Source organism: Oncorhynchus gorbuscha, linkage group LG09 (genome assembly GCF_021184085.1).
Source record: "Oncorhynchus gorbuscha isolate QuinsamMale2020 ecotype Even-year linkage group LG09, OgorEven_v1.0, whole genome shotgun sequence".
Lineage (NCBI taxonomy): Eukaryota > Metazoa > Chordata > Actinopteri > Salmoniformes > Salmonidae > Oncorhynchus > Oncorhynchus gorbuscha.
In genome coordinates this window covers 47,244,448-47,262,777 of record NC_060181.1, presented here as the reverse complement: position 1 = coordinate 47,262,777, position 18,330 = coordinate 47,244,448, and the positions used below count along the sequence as shown (strand labels likewise).

Below are 18,330 nucleotides of genomic sequence, written 5' to 3'. Positions count from 1 at the left end.
TGGAAAGTTGTGGACCAATATGTTTTAGTAAAGTGACAGCATTAGAGCAGAGGACAAAGATTATTCTAGAAGAGCCTTCAATAGCCTTGACATAGATGAATATACTTTGGAAAATGTTCTATCTATGCATGTCTGAAGACCACTTACACAGACAGGGGTAGCTAATGGATCATGGTGCAACTGATGAGAAGAAGCCCATGCAGCCCAGCACTGTGCCCTAGAATAGCTAATATAAACTCAGCAAAAAAAGAAACGTCCCATTTTCAGGACCTTGTCTTGTAAAGATAATTCGTAAAAGTCAAAATAACTTCACAGATCTTCATTGTAAAGGGTTTAAACACTGTTTCCCATGCTTCCCATAAACAATTAATGAACATGCACCTGTGGAACGGTCGTTAAGACACTAACAGCTTACAGATGGTAGGCAATTAAGGTCACAAGAGGCCGTTTCTACTGACTCTGAAAAACACCAAAAGAAAGATGCCCAGGGTCTCTGCTCATCTGCGTGAACGTACCTTAGGCATGCTGCAAGGACGCATGAGGACAGCAGATGTGGCCAGGGCAAAACAAAAAATTGCAATGTCCGTACTGTGAGACGCCTAAGACAGCACTACAGGGAGACAGGACGGACAGCTGATCGTCCTCACAGTGGCAGACCACGTGTAACAACATCTGCACAGGATAGGTACATCCGAACATCACACCGTCGGGACAGGTACAGGATGGCAACAGCTGTTCGAGTTATACCAGGAACGCACAATCCCTCCATCAGTGCTCAGACTGTCCGCAATAGGCTGAGAGAGACAGGACTGAGGGCTTGTAGTCCTGTTGTAAGGCAGGTTCTCACCAGACATCACCGGCAACAACGTTGCCTATGGGCACAAACTCACCGTCGCTGGACCATACAGGACTGGCAAAAAGTGCTCTTCACTGACGAGTTGAGGTTTTGTCTCACCAGGTGTGATGCTCGGATTCGCGTTAATCGTCGAAGGAATGAGCGTTACACCGAGGCCTGTAATCTGGAGCAGGATTGATTTGGAGGTGGAGGGTCCGTCATGGTCGGGGGTCACAGTATCATGGGACTGTGCTAGTTGTCATTGCTGTGCATTACAGGGAAGACATCCTCCTCCCTCATGTGGTACCCTTCCTGCAGGTTAATCCTGACATGACTCTCCAGCATGACAATGCCACCAGCCATACTGCTCGCTCTGTATTTGATTTCCTGCAAGACAGGAATGTCAGTGCTCTACCATGGCCATCGAAGAGCCCGGATTTCAAATCCATTGAGCACGACTTGTTGGATCATTCCTCCCAGAAATGTCTGGTAACTTGCAGGTGCCTTGGTGGAAGAGTGGGGTAAAATCTCACAGCAAGAACTGCCAAATCTGTCGCAGTTCATGAGTAGTAGATGCACTGCAGTACTTAATGCAGCTGGTGGCCACACCAGATACTGACGGTTACTTTTGACCCCCCTTTGTTCAGGGACACATTATTCAATTTCTGTTAGTCACATGTCTGTGGAACTTGCTCAGTTGTTGAATCTTATGTTCATACAAATATTTACAGATGTTAAGTTTGCTGAAAATAAACACAGTTATTAGTGAGAGGACGTTTATTCTTTTGCTGAGTTTATAATTGGTCTTTAGAATTTATCCTGTCTAGGAACATTAGTCCCACCCCTAACCTCTATGTGAATAAGCATCTCCCCTATTCCTTCTGATAATTGTAGCTAGTGTTCAGTTTAGAACAATTTACCTATTTACTTGTGTTTTACTCTTGATAATCCTATTTATCCTGTTGTTCAGCATTAACAGGCTCTGTAACGGATTCCCACATTTCAGTCTGAAGGAGGCATGCATTTTGTATGTTACCCACCCTTTTGCCTGAGAGCAAGAGATGAGAGTGCAGAACCATGCCCAGCCGCGGACGCACTGCTTTTGTGCACCCGCTCGTGAGAAGAAGCAAGGCTGCGTGATGAAGAACCATCTACAGCGGAAAACAGTGGTAGGTAAGCAAAACACAGGGAATGAATGCAGGGACACCCTCACAGAGAAATGTGTAGCGTGTACACGTAAGTAGAGAAAACAGGTAAGAAAACACTCCACAGAGAAAGAGAAGGAGGGAGAGAGGAGTGAGAGAAAGAAGGAGAGAGCTAGAGTGATGGAGGATGGCCATTGAGAGTGTAAAAAATATGGAGTCAGACCAACAGACATATGGAGAGCAGACAGCTATAGGAGATCAGAGGGTCGTAAGAGATGCATGAACTAGGGCTGGGAGACATGAGTTTGAGCCAGGGGCTCAGAAAATGGAGTGAACGGAAACTAATTGATACATGTTATACTTTATTGAAACCTAATAGTTGGGAGCATATCCACTGACCTGACCATGAGATTGTCTCTGATTTACACACCACAGGTGCTGTGAGTTAAGGTTAGTCATATTGACATATTCTCAAGGCATTTAGTTTAGTGTATCTGCCCAGGACCTTTATAGAGATTCATAACTGTAAAGAATGAAAGCATGTAGTAAACTAATACAGTAATAAGTACACTAAATGATGCTACCTAAATTCATATGATGAATTACACTAAGGTAGTCTACATTTGCAATGGGAGCACTAAGCAGGAATGGGGTGTTTAAAATTAGAATCAGTGATACGCGTCTACCAAGAGGAGCAGGATGACTTCTGACACAAAGACGAAGGCAGAGGCTACATTTGTCGTCAGACACCTTTTAAATTGCAGGACATAGAAGCAAACCTATGTACAAATGCAACTATCTGTATGGGTGATCGTCAAATGCAGCCTTTTTGCCTCACTCTCTTGACAATATCTCTGGGCAGACTGCTGCTCATGATCACGTCATATCGCTGAGTCTCTGTTTAAATCAGGGATGAAGATGGAGAAAGAACACTGGTATATAAACAAAAAGCAAGCAGCTACATTACTAGGCAAGGTATTGTAAGCAGCAGTCAGAACATAACAGCAATGTTAGGGTGTCTTCGGTCCGCCCACCCCCCCCCCCAAAAAAACTGAAATAAGCTAAACAAATACGCAAGTAAAAAAAATCACAAACAAAAGAGTGATAAGCTGAGGAGGAATTAAGATGGGACCAGGGAGCACCTGGGCAAGCAAGCGTCGACACTGTCATACAGACGGACCGACTTACTCGGAAGCTGTGGCTGCAGCTGAGACACTTGGGACCTGGGGCATTGTCCAAACACAAATGGGCTGTGGACAAGGGAGGAGGAGGGAGGTTGGGCGGCTTGCTCAAATACGGAGGAAGAGGAGGGAGGAGCAGCTGGAGGGAGGAAGGGCCCAGACTGAATGGCACTATTCAGTATGGCAGTCAACCTTTGGTCACCTGCAAATAACGGAAGAGAAGGGGAAGGGGGGGACTACAGCTTAGCTTACACTATGGTCTTATAGGATTCCAAAAGGTGGGGTATAAATCAATCAATGAATCCATTAAACAGTAACCATTAAAATGTCCATTGATTTTTCAATCATCTCCCACACAGGTAATGCCGGAGAGGTAGAAGGGGGTGGGGGTGTGAGGTGGGAGTTTCTGGATAGGAGGGGAGAAGGGGGTAAACTAAAGTGACATGGGGTAATGGGTGATGTCACAGGGTGGGGATTTGGGACAGTAATGGCGATTGGCCGGGCCGGGGTTGTGTAACTTGGGACCAAGTGTGGAACCCAAATAGGGAAAATAACACTGTTTGTACTATATATACTGTAGTATCTCTAAGGTAGAGTGCATCTGCTTTCTACCCAACAACATAGAAAACTCCTCTCCTTCACTCATTTCCATATGGAATAAGAAAATGATCTAAATTTCCCTGAAAGATTTTAGGAGAAAAGTTCAGTGACTCAGTTGACTAATTACAGGGAAAATCAAGTATCAATCAAGTATCAGGTATAAATAGTTTCATAGAGAGAGATCTTTTGCAAAACTTAAATGGTACCAAGTAAATGGTAAGCAAGTTTTGAAAGTCCCCTTTATTCAGACCTATTCTATTGATTAATTTACCTTACATTTACAAGCTAAGAAAAAAACCAGAGGAAAAGTTGGAGGGATTTTGGAGAGGAAAGTCTTCCAATGAGCCAGTAGGAAGCTGTGGGGGTTGATTCCGATTCGGCAGGACACCCTTTCACTTTGGGGGGGACTTGTGAACACTGGTGTTGGGAAGATATTCCAGGTCCCACCTGACCTGGCAGAAGCACACTAACTGGCCCATGCACACAGACTGAGACACATTATGACTGAACATAGCAGTGATGTTAGGTATGACATACACACATGTGAAACAATGAGACATGCAGAACAAAAAAATGGACAGAGTTAGTGCTTATTGACAGCCCCTGTGGCCTTGGAGGGTCAACTTGATCCAGTATGGGGAAAGAGTGCCGTTGTGGGCACTACCCACTTTCCCATGCTTTTGAGTGCACCACTAACTGATACAATCGGTTTCCACTAGTATTGTTACATTACCCAAAAATGCTAGCCAGAAGATTTAGGACTCATCCTGACCAGCTAACGAATTTTAAGGGGTTGTACAAAATGATACCACCCTAGATATTGTGCTGTCTTTGCACATTGCATCCTTATTGGCCATATGCTAATCGAGGGCCTGTAGAAATGTAGGGGTTCATGAGGAAAGCATCTCTCTTACGTGGCGTGTAATGTGAAGCAATGTCAAGCGAGCAAGAAATGTGCCTTTATAAAGATCCATGAAGCAGACGTTTTGGAGGTGTCTAAACCTAAACAAACTCAAGCAACAACAAAGTAAGAGCTGGATTTCAAGCAGTCTTTATTGTGAAAACGAACATGAACTATGATAAAGTCCACTTTAACTTGCGGAGATGATAAAAAGAAAGTGGATTATTTTGTCACTGCCTTATATGCCCTAGCAGAGCATTGGAACTCTGGACTTTTGCATAAGCCAATTAGAGATAGGCTATCTGTTGGACTAGCAGCAAACATGCGCCTGTCAGAACGGAAGCAGCAAAGTCACCTGCAAGGTGACATAGTAACAACAAAAGAGGCATGCGCAGTGGATAGAGTGGATAGAGCCAGTATTATTGGAAACAGACATTCCAGCATGAGAAAGCTAGCCATGGTAATGCTAATGGCAAATAGCAGCCAGTGTCGAAACCGTGGCAAAAGCCCTGCACCGTGTGCAGCTAACGAAGTAGTATGTGAAGTAGTGTGTGACCCTGTAAACAAGGTTCAAAAGGTGGATGATAGCATTTTCCTAGGAACAATAACAGCAGGAGGCGACCCATGGATGATTCAAGTGATGGACAGAAATGTGAAACTCAAAATAGACACTGGTGCCGATGTGACTTTTATCCCAGACAATGTGTTCCATCACATTTTTGCAGGAACCAGCAAGCCAGCTCTGCTAAAAAGAAAAATCAACAAAACCTCCGCTAAGGAGGAGCATCACAAGTGTAGTTCTACAAAAGGGAGAAAAGGTTACACTGGAGGATGTGTAGGTCATCAGCGATTTACACACAGCTTTACTAGGAAGACCAGCTATGACACAAAGCTTGAGCTAGTTGATCGACTTGACAGCACTGATTTACAGACACTGAAAGAAAGCTATCCAAAGCTGGTTTTGGCACAGTACAACAACTATATACCATCGAGCTGTTTAAAGCCGGATTTGTATACAAAAAGATTTCCCAAGCTTTAAACATCCAAGGAGCACTGCACTGTGCAAGCGATAATATTGAAATGGAGGGAGTATCAGACCACTGCAAATCTACCAAGACCTGGCCGTCCCTCTAAACTTTCAGCTCATACAAGGAGAAGACTGATCAGAGATGCAGCCAAGAGGCCCATGATCACTCTGGATGAACTGCAGAGATCTACAGCTGAGGTGGGAGACTGTCCATAGGACAACAATCAGTCATATATTGCACAAATCTGGCCTTTATAGAAGAGTGGCAAGAAGAAAGCCATTTCTTAAAGATATCCATAAAAGGTGTTTTTTAAAGTTTGCCACAAGCCACCTGGGAGACACACCAAACATGTGGAAGAAGGTGCTCTGGTCAGATGAAACCAAAATTGAACTTTTTGGCAACAATGCAAAACGTTATGTTTGGCGTAAAAGCAACACAGCTCATCACCCTGAACACACCATCCCCACTGTCAAACATGGTGGTGGCAGCATCATGGTTTGGGCCAGCTTTTCTTCAGCAGGGACAGGGAAGATGGTAAAATTGATGGGAAGATGGATGGAGCCAAATACAGGACCATTCTGGAAGAAAACCTGATGGAGTCTGCAGAAGACCTGAGACTGGGACATATCCAGGTGTTAGAAAGTCCAGACCTGAATCCAATCGAGAATCTGTGGAAAGAACTGAAAACTGCTATCAACGGACAATCTGACAACGCTCTGGATTTATGAACGCCCAGAACGCACTCTGGCACTCCAGATTGAATTTACGAACACAACCGAAATCATAAAATATTTAGCATTTGTTAAGCTAAAAAGCTAGCAAGAGGTTGCATAGCAACAGCATCAACTTTCGGTAGACAGGCGAATTGACTCAAATTATGTCAATTAGCCTATCAGAAGCTTCTAAAGCCATGGAATTTTCCAAGCTTTTAAAAGGCACGGTCAACTTAGTGTAAGTAAACTTCTGACCCACTGGAATTGTGATATAGTGAATTATAAATTAAATAATCTGCCTGTAAACAATTGTTGGAAAAGTTACTTGTGACATGCACAAAATAGATGTCCTAAATGACTTGCCAAAACTATAGTTTGTTAACAAGAAATTTGTGGAGTAGTTGAAAAATGAGTTTTAATGACTACAACCTAAATGTATGTAAACTTCCGACTTCAACTGTATGTAGTATACAGTATGTTAGTATGGGTATTTGAACACAGCTCAAGAAAACCCAGGAAGCCCACAGGACATTGTCAGATAAGAAGCAGGAAGTAAACAGGAAGTAAAAGACAGTGGATGCAGAATGACAGTGAGAGAAGAACTGATGAAGAGCAACTGTATGTGGAGAGTGGAGACTTGTGCATCTCCTCAGCAGTTCCCTAGTCAGTCAATCATACGTGTTGTACCCAAAATGAAAATGTATCATGGACGTTAAAATAAGGCACTGAATAAAAAATCAATTAAAAAAAACTTTGTTTAACTAGGCAAGTCAGTTTCTTATTTACAATGCCTACTCTGACCCTGACACCGCTGGGCCAATTGTGCGCCGCCCTAAGGGACTCTTAATTGCGGCCGGTTGTGTCATAGCCTGGAATCGAACCAGGGTCTGTAGTGACGCCACTGGCACTGAGATGCTGCGCTACTCGAGAGCCCGCAAGGTTTGTCAGGAAAAGGAAACTACTCCAATGCGAAATTAGAGAAATATTTTTGACATCCTCACTTGAGTTATGACTGCATAACTATAACTAGCACAATAAGTGTCTCCAATAATCTGACTTGCACCGGCAATGTCATGAGTATATCAAGTCAGAATATTACTAGACAGACAACTTATCATATTAGGAGCTATAAGGAGAGTTGCAAAGTATATATATATATTTTAAATGAATTGACAGTTGCTAGGGACCTACGTGTGAGGCAGCCTGGGTTTTGTTCATTTGGGCGCACAACAGACCATGTCTTAAAACACTTTGCAACAGACATCAAAGACTAGTATTTCCTGCTGGGATAGATACACTACCTGCCCATTTCACTTGGACCATTTTCTTAAGTTTTGTGCCTCATAGCCACGATCCAGGTTCTGGACTTTCCTAAAGCAGAAGCAGCTGTAGCTACCAAGCCACAGGTGCATGTATAACTGTGTAGGCATCCCTCTCCCACCCAGCCACGTGCCCCGGCATGCCTCACCTTTGTTGTTTGAGATACCGTAGTCAAAGCCCTGTGCCCCATTGGCTGCAGTAGCCCTGTTGAAGGCCTGGACAGAGAAGGGGCTAGGTGGTGGGGTCTGGGCCTCATGCTCCAGAAGGGTTTGTTCTGTTGGGAGAGGAGACAGAGCTGGACGAAGTTAGCCTCACCAACAACAGCAACCAAAACATCCATTCATATCCATGTTATATTCGTTAAAGTCCAGTGAAAATCTAACTTTTAAAAGTTTATATATTCTGTTAACTCATACAATGCTGCAGACTCTTCATATCCTCATATTTGTGGCTAAAGCAAAAATGTAATTAACAAATACACTTATTTCAAACAGACAGTTAAAAACAAAAGCTTGCCATTTCCTCATATAACATGACGTCATGTTTTTGGCAGAGGTCGGTCGTCTCATTGGCGAAGCTGGCTAATCAGCTGTTTACCATACCATTCTGTTGTTGGGGTACGCAGAACACAATTCAAAACACAGAAAAGCTTACTTAACAAAAAAAATTGGAAGGAAAACTATTTCACTCATATTGCATATTTAATAGAAAATCTGGAAACACTGGACGGACAGGCTATTCTTAAAGTAACTTCAAAACTAAGATGAGTGAGATCTGAGAGAACCCAATCCCAACTTGAGATCGAAATACTCAACTCAATTTTCTTTAGGTCAACTCTCCCATTTATCTAGATTAACACCAAAGTTAAATTTAGAGACATATTATCTCAAGTGCTGGTTCAGCCTAAAGAATTAGGATCTTACAACTGTCCAGATACCCGGTAAATCTGATCCAAGATCAGCACTCGCACTCTGAGACACTGAATACGGGCTAGGGTTGGGCAGTATCCATATTTTATGCTACAGGAACTATACGGTATTACCGGCAGTGCACACAAGGGGCACTATTTATTTCCAAATGTGAAAGTAATCTATATTCAAAATGTTTGACCTTATTGAAAAAATGCTAACAAAGGCTAACAAATTACTAGTGAAATTCCATTGCAGACACTAGCTAAATGCTAACAAGCGCGAACAAACATTGCTAATTGCAAGGGCAGACAACCAAACTCAAAGTTACACAACAATCTTAAAAGGCTCCTAGCAGTTTGTTGCACACATACAGCAGGGATCCTGAACCCAGATGGAATTGATTGTCTATGCTGTAACCAAGAAGCTTGATTTTGAAGTAGGAATGTTAATGGTTAACCTTCGAAAATACATTTGACCCGTCATGCTTATCAGTCTATATTCTGCAAAAGAGCAGAAAAACAAAAACAAATATGGGATGAGGTAGGTAGTTGGTTGGATGGGCTATTTACAGATGGGCTGTGTACAGCGATCGGTAAGCTGCTCTGACAGCTGATGCTTAAAGCTTCAGTGATTTTTGCAATTTGTTTCCAGTCTTTGGCAGCAGAGAACTGGAAGGAAAGGCAGCCAAAGGAGGTGTTGGCTTTGGGGATGACCAGTGAAATATACCTGCTGGAGCACATGCTAGGGGTGGGTGCTGCTATGGTGACCAGTGAGCTGAGATAAGGCAGAGCTTTACCTAGCAAAGACTTATAGATGACCTGGAGCCAGTGGATTTTGAGAATAATATGTAGCGAGTACCAGCCAACGAGAGCATATAAGTCACAGTGGTGGGTGGTTGGTGGCATTGGTGACAAAACGGATGGCACTGCATCCAGTTTGCTGAGTAGAGTGTTGGAGGCTATTTTGTAAAAGACATCGCCGAAGTCAAGGATCGTTAGGATAGTCAGTTTTACGAGGGTATGTTTGGCAGCATGAGTGAAGGGGGCTTTGCTGCGAAATAGGAAGCCGATTCTATATTTAATTTTGGATTGGAGATGCTGAATATGAGTCTGGAAGGAGAGTTTACAGTCTAACCAGACACCTAGGTATTTGACATATTCTAAGTCAGAACAATCCCGAGTAGTGATGCTGGACCGGCGGACAGGTGCGGACAGCGATTGGTTGAAGAGCATGCATTTAGTTTTACTTGCATTTAAGAGCAGTTGGAGGCCACGGAAGGAGCGTTGGATGGTATTGAAGATCGCCTGGAGGATTGTTAACACAGTGTCCAAAGAAGGGCCAAAAGTATACAGAATGGTGTCGTCTGAGTAGAGGTGATCAAAGAATCACCCGCAGCAAGAGCGACATCATTGATATATACAGAGAAAAGAGTCGGCCCGAGAATTGAAACCTGTGGCACTCCCATAGAGACTGCCAGAGGTCCGGACAACAGGACTTCCGATTTGACACACTGAACTCTGTCTGAGAAGCAGTTGGTGAACCAGGCGAGGCAGTCATTTGAGAAACCAAGGCTGTTGGGTCTGCCGATAAGAATGCGGTGATTGACAGAGTCGAAAGCCTTGGCCAGGTCGATGAAGACGGCTGCACAGTACTGTCTTTTATCGATGGCAGTTATGATATCATTCAGGACCTTGAGCGTGGCTGTGAGTTTACTTCAAATAATGAGGCATAGCTTACCTATTTTATAAAAACTTCCTCATGCCAATAACCAGCACTTCTCTCCTGTTCTATTGGTTTTCATATTAACTTCCCTTCGTTGTCCAAAAGCACAATCCTAGTCATATTAGCAACCCATCATAGTTGTTCCTCTAAGATTCCTACTCTTTCTAAGTTTCAAACAAATATTATTTGATATTATTAAATATTATTTCATTACAGGACTTGCATGTGCACCTCTACAGGATCGCCTTTCTCTTGCATTTCAAAGATGAAAAATAAAAATAATTATCTTTTACCAGATCTAATGTGTTATATTCTCCTACATTCATTTAAAATTTCCACAAACTTCAAAGTGTTTCCTTTCAAATGGTATAAAGAATATGCATATGCTTGCTTCAGGTCCTTAGCTACAGGCAGTTAGATTTGGGTATGTCATTTTGGGCGAAAATTGGAAAAAAAGGGTCAGATCCTAAAGAGGTTTTAATAGGCCTTTTGACTAAGATGATAGGCTTGCTATTCTTGCATGTTTTCATTAAGCTCTTAATGAAAATGTCTGGTTCTTGTATGCACTCATAGTATCAGAGTGATAGGTTTCACACTCCCCACATTTTCCAAAATAAGCCCAATGAGTTTCTATGGGCTTTTTTGGGACCTAAGCTTGTCGCCTGCCTTCCCGCCTTGGGACGACTCCAATTGTTAGGGCAGAAACATAAGCATCTCATCATTATATGCACAGATCTCTGATAGTATTTTCTGTTGGTCACGTGTTTAATGTTTGGGAAAAATTTAACAATTTTTCGAACAGGTAAATGAGGGTCAGTCAGTCGGCAGCAAAATTGACAGAAATGTGCATCCCTACTTGCAAGCTAGCGACTTAGCTATCAAGTTAGAAAACCAAAAGCATAGCTGGAGCCCTTAGTTAGATAGTTAAAGTATAGTTAATTATAAGCAGTGGCATAGCACACACCCCTGTTGCTCCCGCGAGGGGGGACTGAACCTCCAAATTTCTATTTTATTTTTATGGACGGTCTTGAAAATCATGCTGTGGCAAAAAAAATGTGTACAGCCAAGCCCAATACAGGACACAGGAGTAAAAAGCATTAAGTTAAGTTAAAAGGCTCTTACCTTCCTCATGGCGTAGGTACTGGTTTCCCCCACGGTCTCGGGCTAGAGACCAGGCCTCTCCTTCGTCGCTCTCGCAGAACTCCACCACACTGTTTTTGTCCAGCTGCACCCACGTCCCCTCCGTGTTTACCACCTGACGCACAACACAATGCTCTTTATCCCTATATACGCACACACACAAATGCTGCAGTCCACACACGCACACAGCACCATTCTCTCAAATACAATCCAATCCCCCTATACATGAATGCACATCATTCCTTCAGAACAATTAAATACGGCATTGTAGCTATAATATTTCTCATAAAAGCAGCATTTTGCAGAGATCACTGACTAAAGATAATTAATTAAACAACTTACTCTAAAAGTGAATCATATTGAAAGGTAAATTCATGTTTGTCTTGGTTTTCTAAAGGTCCTGAAAAAATCATCACTTTAGACAGACGGACACAAATGGAAAGTGGAAATGTTAATAAATGCAGAGGTTGCACTGCGTAGAGAGTGAGAGCGAGACTTGAGTGAGTATTTCTATGATTCCTCGTAGCTTAGTATCTCCTTGCCACCTTCTCAACCCTACTGGAGGAGTATCAAGGTTCCTCCCCTCAGACCATCTTTTCCAATGCATGTTGAGAAGGAGACTAGGAGATAGGATGTGGGGAATCGAGGAAAGATTCAATGAGAAAGAGCTGGGGAGCAATTGGTTCAGAGGGCATTCTAGTAACAGCATGACAACACCACATCCCCAATCAGAGGTCAAGCAGGAAGTAGGAAACATTCAGCACTTCCGGGTCAAGGAATTTTAGAGTTTTAAAAAAGTCCACCAAGAAACAAAAGAGGACAGAAGGTGTAAGAGAGAAGATTCATTTGAGGTACAGTATGGCTTCAGCATTTCAAGAATCCAATGTCAGAAAATAGTGAAGGATTTTTTTTTTTTTTGCAAACAGAAAATATTGAACCCGTTTCAAATGATAAATAAACTAATACAGTTTAAATAAACTATCCTGAACAAAAAATATAAATGCAACGTGGAGTGTTGGTCCCATGTTTCATGAGCTGAAATAACAGATCCCAGAAATGTTCCACATGCACAAAAATCGTATTTCCCTTTCTGCAGAAATGGTTTTACATCCCTGTTAGTGGGCATTTCTCCTTTGCCAAGATAATTCATCCACCTGACAGGTGTGGCATATCAAGAAGCTGATTAAACAATATGATCATTACACAGGTGCTGGGGACAATAAAAGGCCACTCTAAAATGTGCAGTTTTGTTACGACAGATGTCGCAATTTTTGAAGGAACGTGCAATTGGCATGCTGACTGCAGGAATGTCAACCAGAGCTGTTTCTCTACGTTGATGCCTCCAACGTAATTATAGAGAATTTGGCAGTATGTCCAACCGGCCTCAACCGCAGACCAAGTGTAACCACGCCAGCCCAGGACATCCAAATTAGTCTTCTTCACCTGCGGGATCGTGTGACACCAGCCACCCGGATAGCTAATGGAACTGAGGAGTATTTTTGTCTGTAACAAAGCCCTTTTGTGAGTAAAAACTAATTCTGATAGGCTAGGCCTGGCTCCCAACTGCGTGGGCCTATGACCTCCCAGGCCCTCCCATGGCTGCACCCCTGCCCAGTCATCTGAAATCCATAGATTAGGGCCTAATTAATTCATTTCAATTGACTGATTTCCTTATATGAACTGTAACTCAGTAAAACCGTTGACATTTTGCATGTTGCGTTTATATTTTGTTCAGTATATATTAAAATGAACAAAAATATATAAATGCAAAAGGAAACAAATAAAATATGCTGTAGCCACTGGAGTGTGTTCTTTAAGAAAAGAGCCTCCACATGTTGAAAGAAAGGACAGAACACACACCCACACCCAGAGGCATCTCATGTATTCACCCTTTCAATGGTAAAGTACATACATCCAAAACAAGTCAACCAATTTACAAGCAAAAGGGGGAGGAAACAAAAGACATTACAACAACTTGTCTGTTTTGCAAAGAGAGTTCAAAGTAGAAGAGTGAAACAAAACAAATGGGTATAAGAACTACAAAATAGTAACTAAGTAATCTAGATTGATAATGAATCAATTAAAGGCAATCACACTAAGTAATTTAAGACATCACATTTGTTATTTTCCGTTTTTTTTTGTGCGGGGGAGGGGGGGGTTGCGTACCTCGCCTACTGCCTTGACCGTGTTCCCAAGTACTAACATTCCAATGGGGATACCCCTAAGGTTTGGACAGCTTCTGATGTTGTGACCCGAGGGACCCGTCTTCACTACCTTATAAAGCCCAGGGCCGCCGCCCTGCCCCACCCTGTCCTGCTCCTGCATGGAGGGGGCCTCTTGGGAGGGGCGGCCGCTGGAGCTCACCTCCTTAACACTCTGCTCCGATTGGCCTCCTGCCTCCTGCAAGTGGGAATTGACAGGCGTTAATACCAATCAGGCTAGGTTAGAAGACTACAGTCAATGGAAGAGTAGTGATGGATTTGTCTGATTTGATGTCATATTTTCATCCTGATTCCTGACAACTGTGTGTGTGTATGTGTCTTATGAGAGACGATATAGCGTGACTAGTGTTTCAGGTTATCAAATAATCAAAGTCCCATAATTTCTATTAAAGTTTTATAGTACTGTCCTAAGAGCTATCAGTTAAATAAAACCAGTAGGATTCACTCTCTGTAGCAAATGTTGACATAAACCTAAAGCATAGCTCCCGAATGGCATAGCAGTCTAAGGCACTGCATCTCAGTGCTAGAGGCATCACTACAGACCCTGATTTGATCCCGGGCTGTATCACAACCGGCCGTTCATAACTAACTTGCCAAGTTAAATAAAGGTTAAAAAAAATATGTATATATATTTCAATGCTGCAGCAATGACTATCAGATTTTTTTCAAGGACACCTTATGAGCATCAAGTGCACAGGTTGTTGTTGGGCTGATACTGTCTCGATGGCATAAAGTGGACAAGACAGGTTTCATTGGCAACACCTGAATGCCACAAAGTTCTCAAAAAGTGTGACGACTAAAGGTATGACGAAATGCATCAACTAAAATAATGTACCACTTCATACTGTGCAAGCCTGAAATATGTTTCAATTGTTTCATAGATGTGTGGTTATGGGTAGACTTCTACTAAAAAGGGAGATGAATGTTAGCATGGGGGAAAAAAAAAACAGAAAAAAATTATCCACTCACTACTGTAAGTTGCTCTGGATAAGAGCATCTTGCTCAATTACTAAAATGTCAAAATGACAAAATAGGGGCCAGAGTACTAGACACATAGAGTAGGCTACATGGCATCTACCCTTTCATACAAAAGCCACATGTAACATATTAGTGTCATTGTTATTAACCCTCATGCAACACACAAATGTCCATTTCACTCGATAGCTTGAATTTCACGTGAAATGGGAACAAAGTTATCGCGGGGCAGACAGCATAACAAATGGACCTTGAATGAATAGTTGATTCCTAAAGGGGAATGGAGGTAGAACGACAGTGTCCTTAAATTAAACTACTCAGAAAGTCATGCAACTGTGGTTAAAAACTCAAAGTTCACCATAACTCAAATTGAAGAACTTCACAGAGGGGGAGGGGTTTCAATAGGAAACGTAGAAATAACAGATGGATGAAAAAGCAACAGAGCAGCCAAGCCATACACATCTCTCCTTCACACAACTCACCTGTGGGAATAGAGTTAAGGGGGTCCACGACAAAAAGCCGATATCCCTGACTCCTTGGCTAGCGTTAAAGACACTCTGAGCAACAAATCGTAAGTACAAGTCAAGAAACGGCAAGAGGATTCATTTAAGTGTGAGAAAAAGGGAGAGAACAAGCGCTGATGTCTTTTTTGGGGGAAGAAATCATTAATCTTTTTTCTGCAATTTTGGCCATGTAGAAGTTATTTTGTAATTGAACTTGAGAAGTGTAGGCTTTCACCAATTTTGACAGGGTACCAGAAAGGCCTTGTACTCAAGCAATTGTGAAGAAATGGCAAGATGTTGTGAAGGATTCGGAACACAGAAATGTTTTATTTTGTGTGGGAAGGGGTTGGAATTTTTAAACCCATTTTGAGTTAACAATCGCCCCCAGAAAATCTCTTAAAATCCCTTTCAACACATAGGATGTAGCGTGTCATGCTGTTTGACAACACCCTTTACATAGAAGCCTCTGAACCTTAGAAGCCTCATAGAGCAACCAAATGCATAGGTGGAATTGTGGAGTGGTAGAAGTACAATTTCTATATGAAACTGTGTTGGGGACCAATGATTGACTCATGACCGAAAACCATCAATTTTACGAATAGCTGTGAATACGTAGGCAATGACTTTTAATGAATTAATATTAACTTTTCTTAATCTATCCACCTATGAAGTCCCTGATTAGACAAGGCCAATTTCCCGGACCCAGATTAAGTCTAATCCTGGCCTAAAAAGCATGCACAAATGAAAAAAAACATTTTTTAGGCCAGGACCAGGCTTCATCTGAGTCTAACAAACTGGCCTTAGATTTTAGAGGTTGTTTGTGCCATGGAACAAATGTATGTGAAATCTCTTTTGAGAGAAGAGCTTTTTTCGTGTTGCTCTGAGGTGCCTGTGCTTATGAAGCGTGGGCGAGAAGAAGCAATGAGAAAGAGGTGAAGAGAATAGCAGACAGTGCAGCTAAGACCCTCTTAAACTAAACACACTGAAATTGCTCATCGACTACCTCTCTCTTTCTGGTCCATTCATGCATTGGGGATGCTTCCAATGCATTAAACATGTATTAACTGATCATGTGAGGGTTTTTCGAGAGTCCAACTGAACGCATGATTCTAGTCACGCTAAAGTAAATATTGTTAATCCCCTGAGACATGCACGTTGCCCTTAGTGAAGGCTCATGACACAGCAGTGACATCCATTTGGACACATCATGCAACAACAAACTTAAGTTCTTTCAAACTGTTAAAGGAGGTTCTCAATACTTCATGCTTGTAGACATTTGGGGAACGGATACCATCCAATATCACTATACACAGTGTGTAGGTAGGTAGTAGATAAAGGGGAATCTTCAAACTTCAATACAACCATCATCACACATCAAATCAATCCCATTGAGTTGGGGGGGTTCCAATTGAGTTACACATGAATGGTGGAAGCACTGATTTATGATGTTTTCCCCAAATTAGCAGCATAGGGGGGTAGACTACCCTTCTATCCTACAGACTGACTGACTGATCGTCATTTTACTTACGTTGGCTGGGACCAGCAGGCTCCTGCCCACATGCTGGTTAAAAGAGAGGCACCAGGCTTCAGTGTACCCATTCATGTTGGGCACATACTTCTTTACTGTCTCATCATTCAGCCTGAGCCAAACACCATCATCATTGTGGATCTATGGGAAAACAAGCAACAGAGGGCAGAGAGCACAGCCATGCCCCCCTCATGTCACTATTGAAACGGAAAGAGGGGTGGCGGAGTCCCCGGGGCAATAAGAGCACCTTACGCGAGGCTGCAGCGGGAGAGAGGGAGGCCGAATAATAGGGTAGTCAACTGAATGGCTCCAGAAATGCAGATTCAACAAGAAGAAAGGCAGAGTCACCTATACTGGGTGGAGCAGAACAATGTAAAACCCAGATTTAAAACCGGTCCTAAAATAAATGGCTGATGCTTGGTAGCATGCTTTGTGAAAACACACTGAACTGAGAGTAACATCACTTAGCCGAATTCTGTGACTCTCTCTAGTATTGGTTTGGACGGTCTCTGCTTTTTTCCAAGGTTTGTGAAGAGGTTTGACGAAAACTCTGAAAGGCCTTCCTAGGCTAAAATGGAGGACACAATTATGACTGGTGCTTCTTTCCTACACAAAATTGTACGCAACATGCTCTGCCATAAGGTTGATGTTTTTCTCGCTGCAGCCTCGGAGTGTCTTGCATGTGTATGAAGCAACACAAAGGCAAAAGTAACAAATAAGTGAGCTCAGAAGAGAAGCAGCAATAACTAGAAAGAGGTAGACCCACTGCAGTTTTACTGTACTCAAAACCGTCATACACATTTACTCTGTAGATTGCGAGGACTGAAACCTGACTCGTATTCTGCACATATATCTCAGATTTCCACTGAAATCCCCCACTGACCATAATGCATGACTTGCCCGAAAGTTCAGGTTGCAAAATCCCAGAAACTTTTCCAGAAGGTTGGAGGAACTTTTGTGAATGTTTCTGTAATGTTGCAAACCTTTAAGGTCACACACTTGGATGTCAAGTTAGTATGCAGTAAAATTAAGAGGAATTAAGAAAAAAACAGACAAACAAAAGCAGAAGACAAACAAAAGATATAAGAAAAGAGAATCTAATGCTACAACTCGATCAAATCGCCTAGTCTAGAACAGTTTACCTCATCAATGAAAGTGATGGTGCCATTGACTTGCACTATGCCTATCTGTTCGCTCTGCAGGGAAGGGTGACTACGCACACGGAGGCCTGCGCTGTCCTTGGACACAAATTTGCGGACCTGAGAGAAGCAGAGGAGACAGGAAGACAGTAAGCCGTAGGAGCCTCAGCAGGGGAAAGCGAAAAAGAGGCAACAGAGTGGAGGAGGACACACGCACTGCAGAGAGACAGACATAATCACAAAGGCAATGCAGGCACTCTTGGTCACGCACGCACGCGCACACGCACACACACACACACACACACACACACACACACACACACACACACACACACACACACACACACACACACACACACACACACACACACACACACACACACACACACACACACACACACACACACACACACACACACACACACACACACACACACACACACACACACACACACACACACACACAC

At 42.7% G+C, this 18,330-nt stretch overlaps 1 protein-coding gene across 1 annotated transcript in view; it reads right to left on the bottom strand.

The window, feature by feature from the left end:
- Positions 1–18,330, bottom strand: part of LOC124043719 (E3 ubiquitin-protein ligase MYCBP2-like) — a 320,564-nt gene that overhangs the window by 78,462 nt on the left and 223,772 nt on the right. The window contains 7 exon segments of the mRNA XM_046362606.1: positions 1,876–1,986; positions 3,169–3,363; positions 7,872–7,997; positions 11,479–11,611; positions 13,663–13,896; positions 16,725–16,865; positions 17,867–17,983. Coding sequence (XP_046218562.1) covers positions 1,876–1,986; positions 3,169–3,363; positions 7,872–7,997; positions 11,479–11,611; positions 13,663–13,896; positions 16,725–16,865; positions 17,867–17,983 — 1,057 coding nt within the window.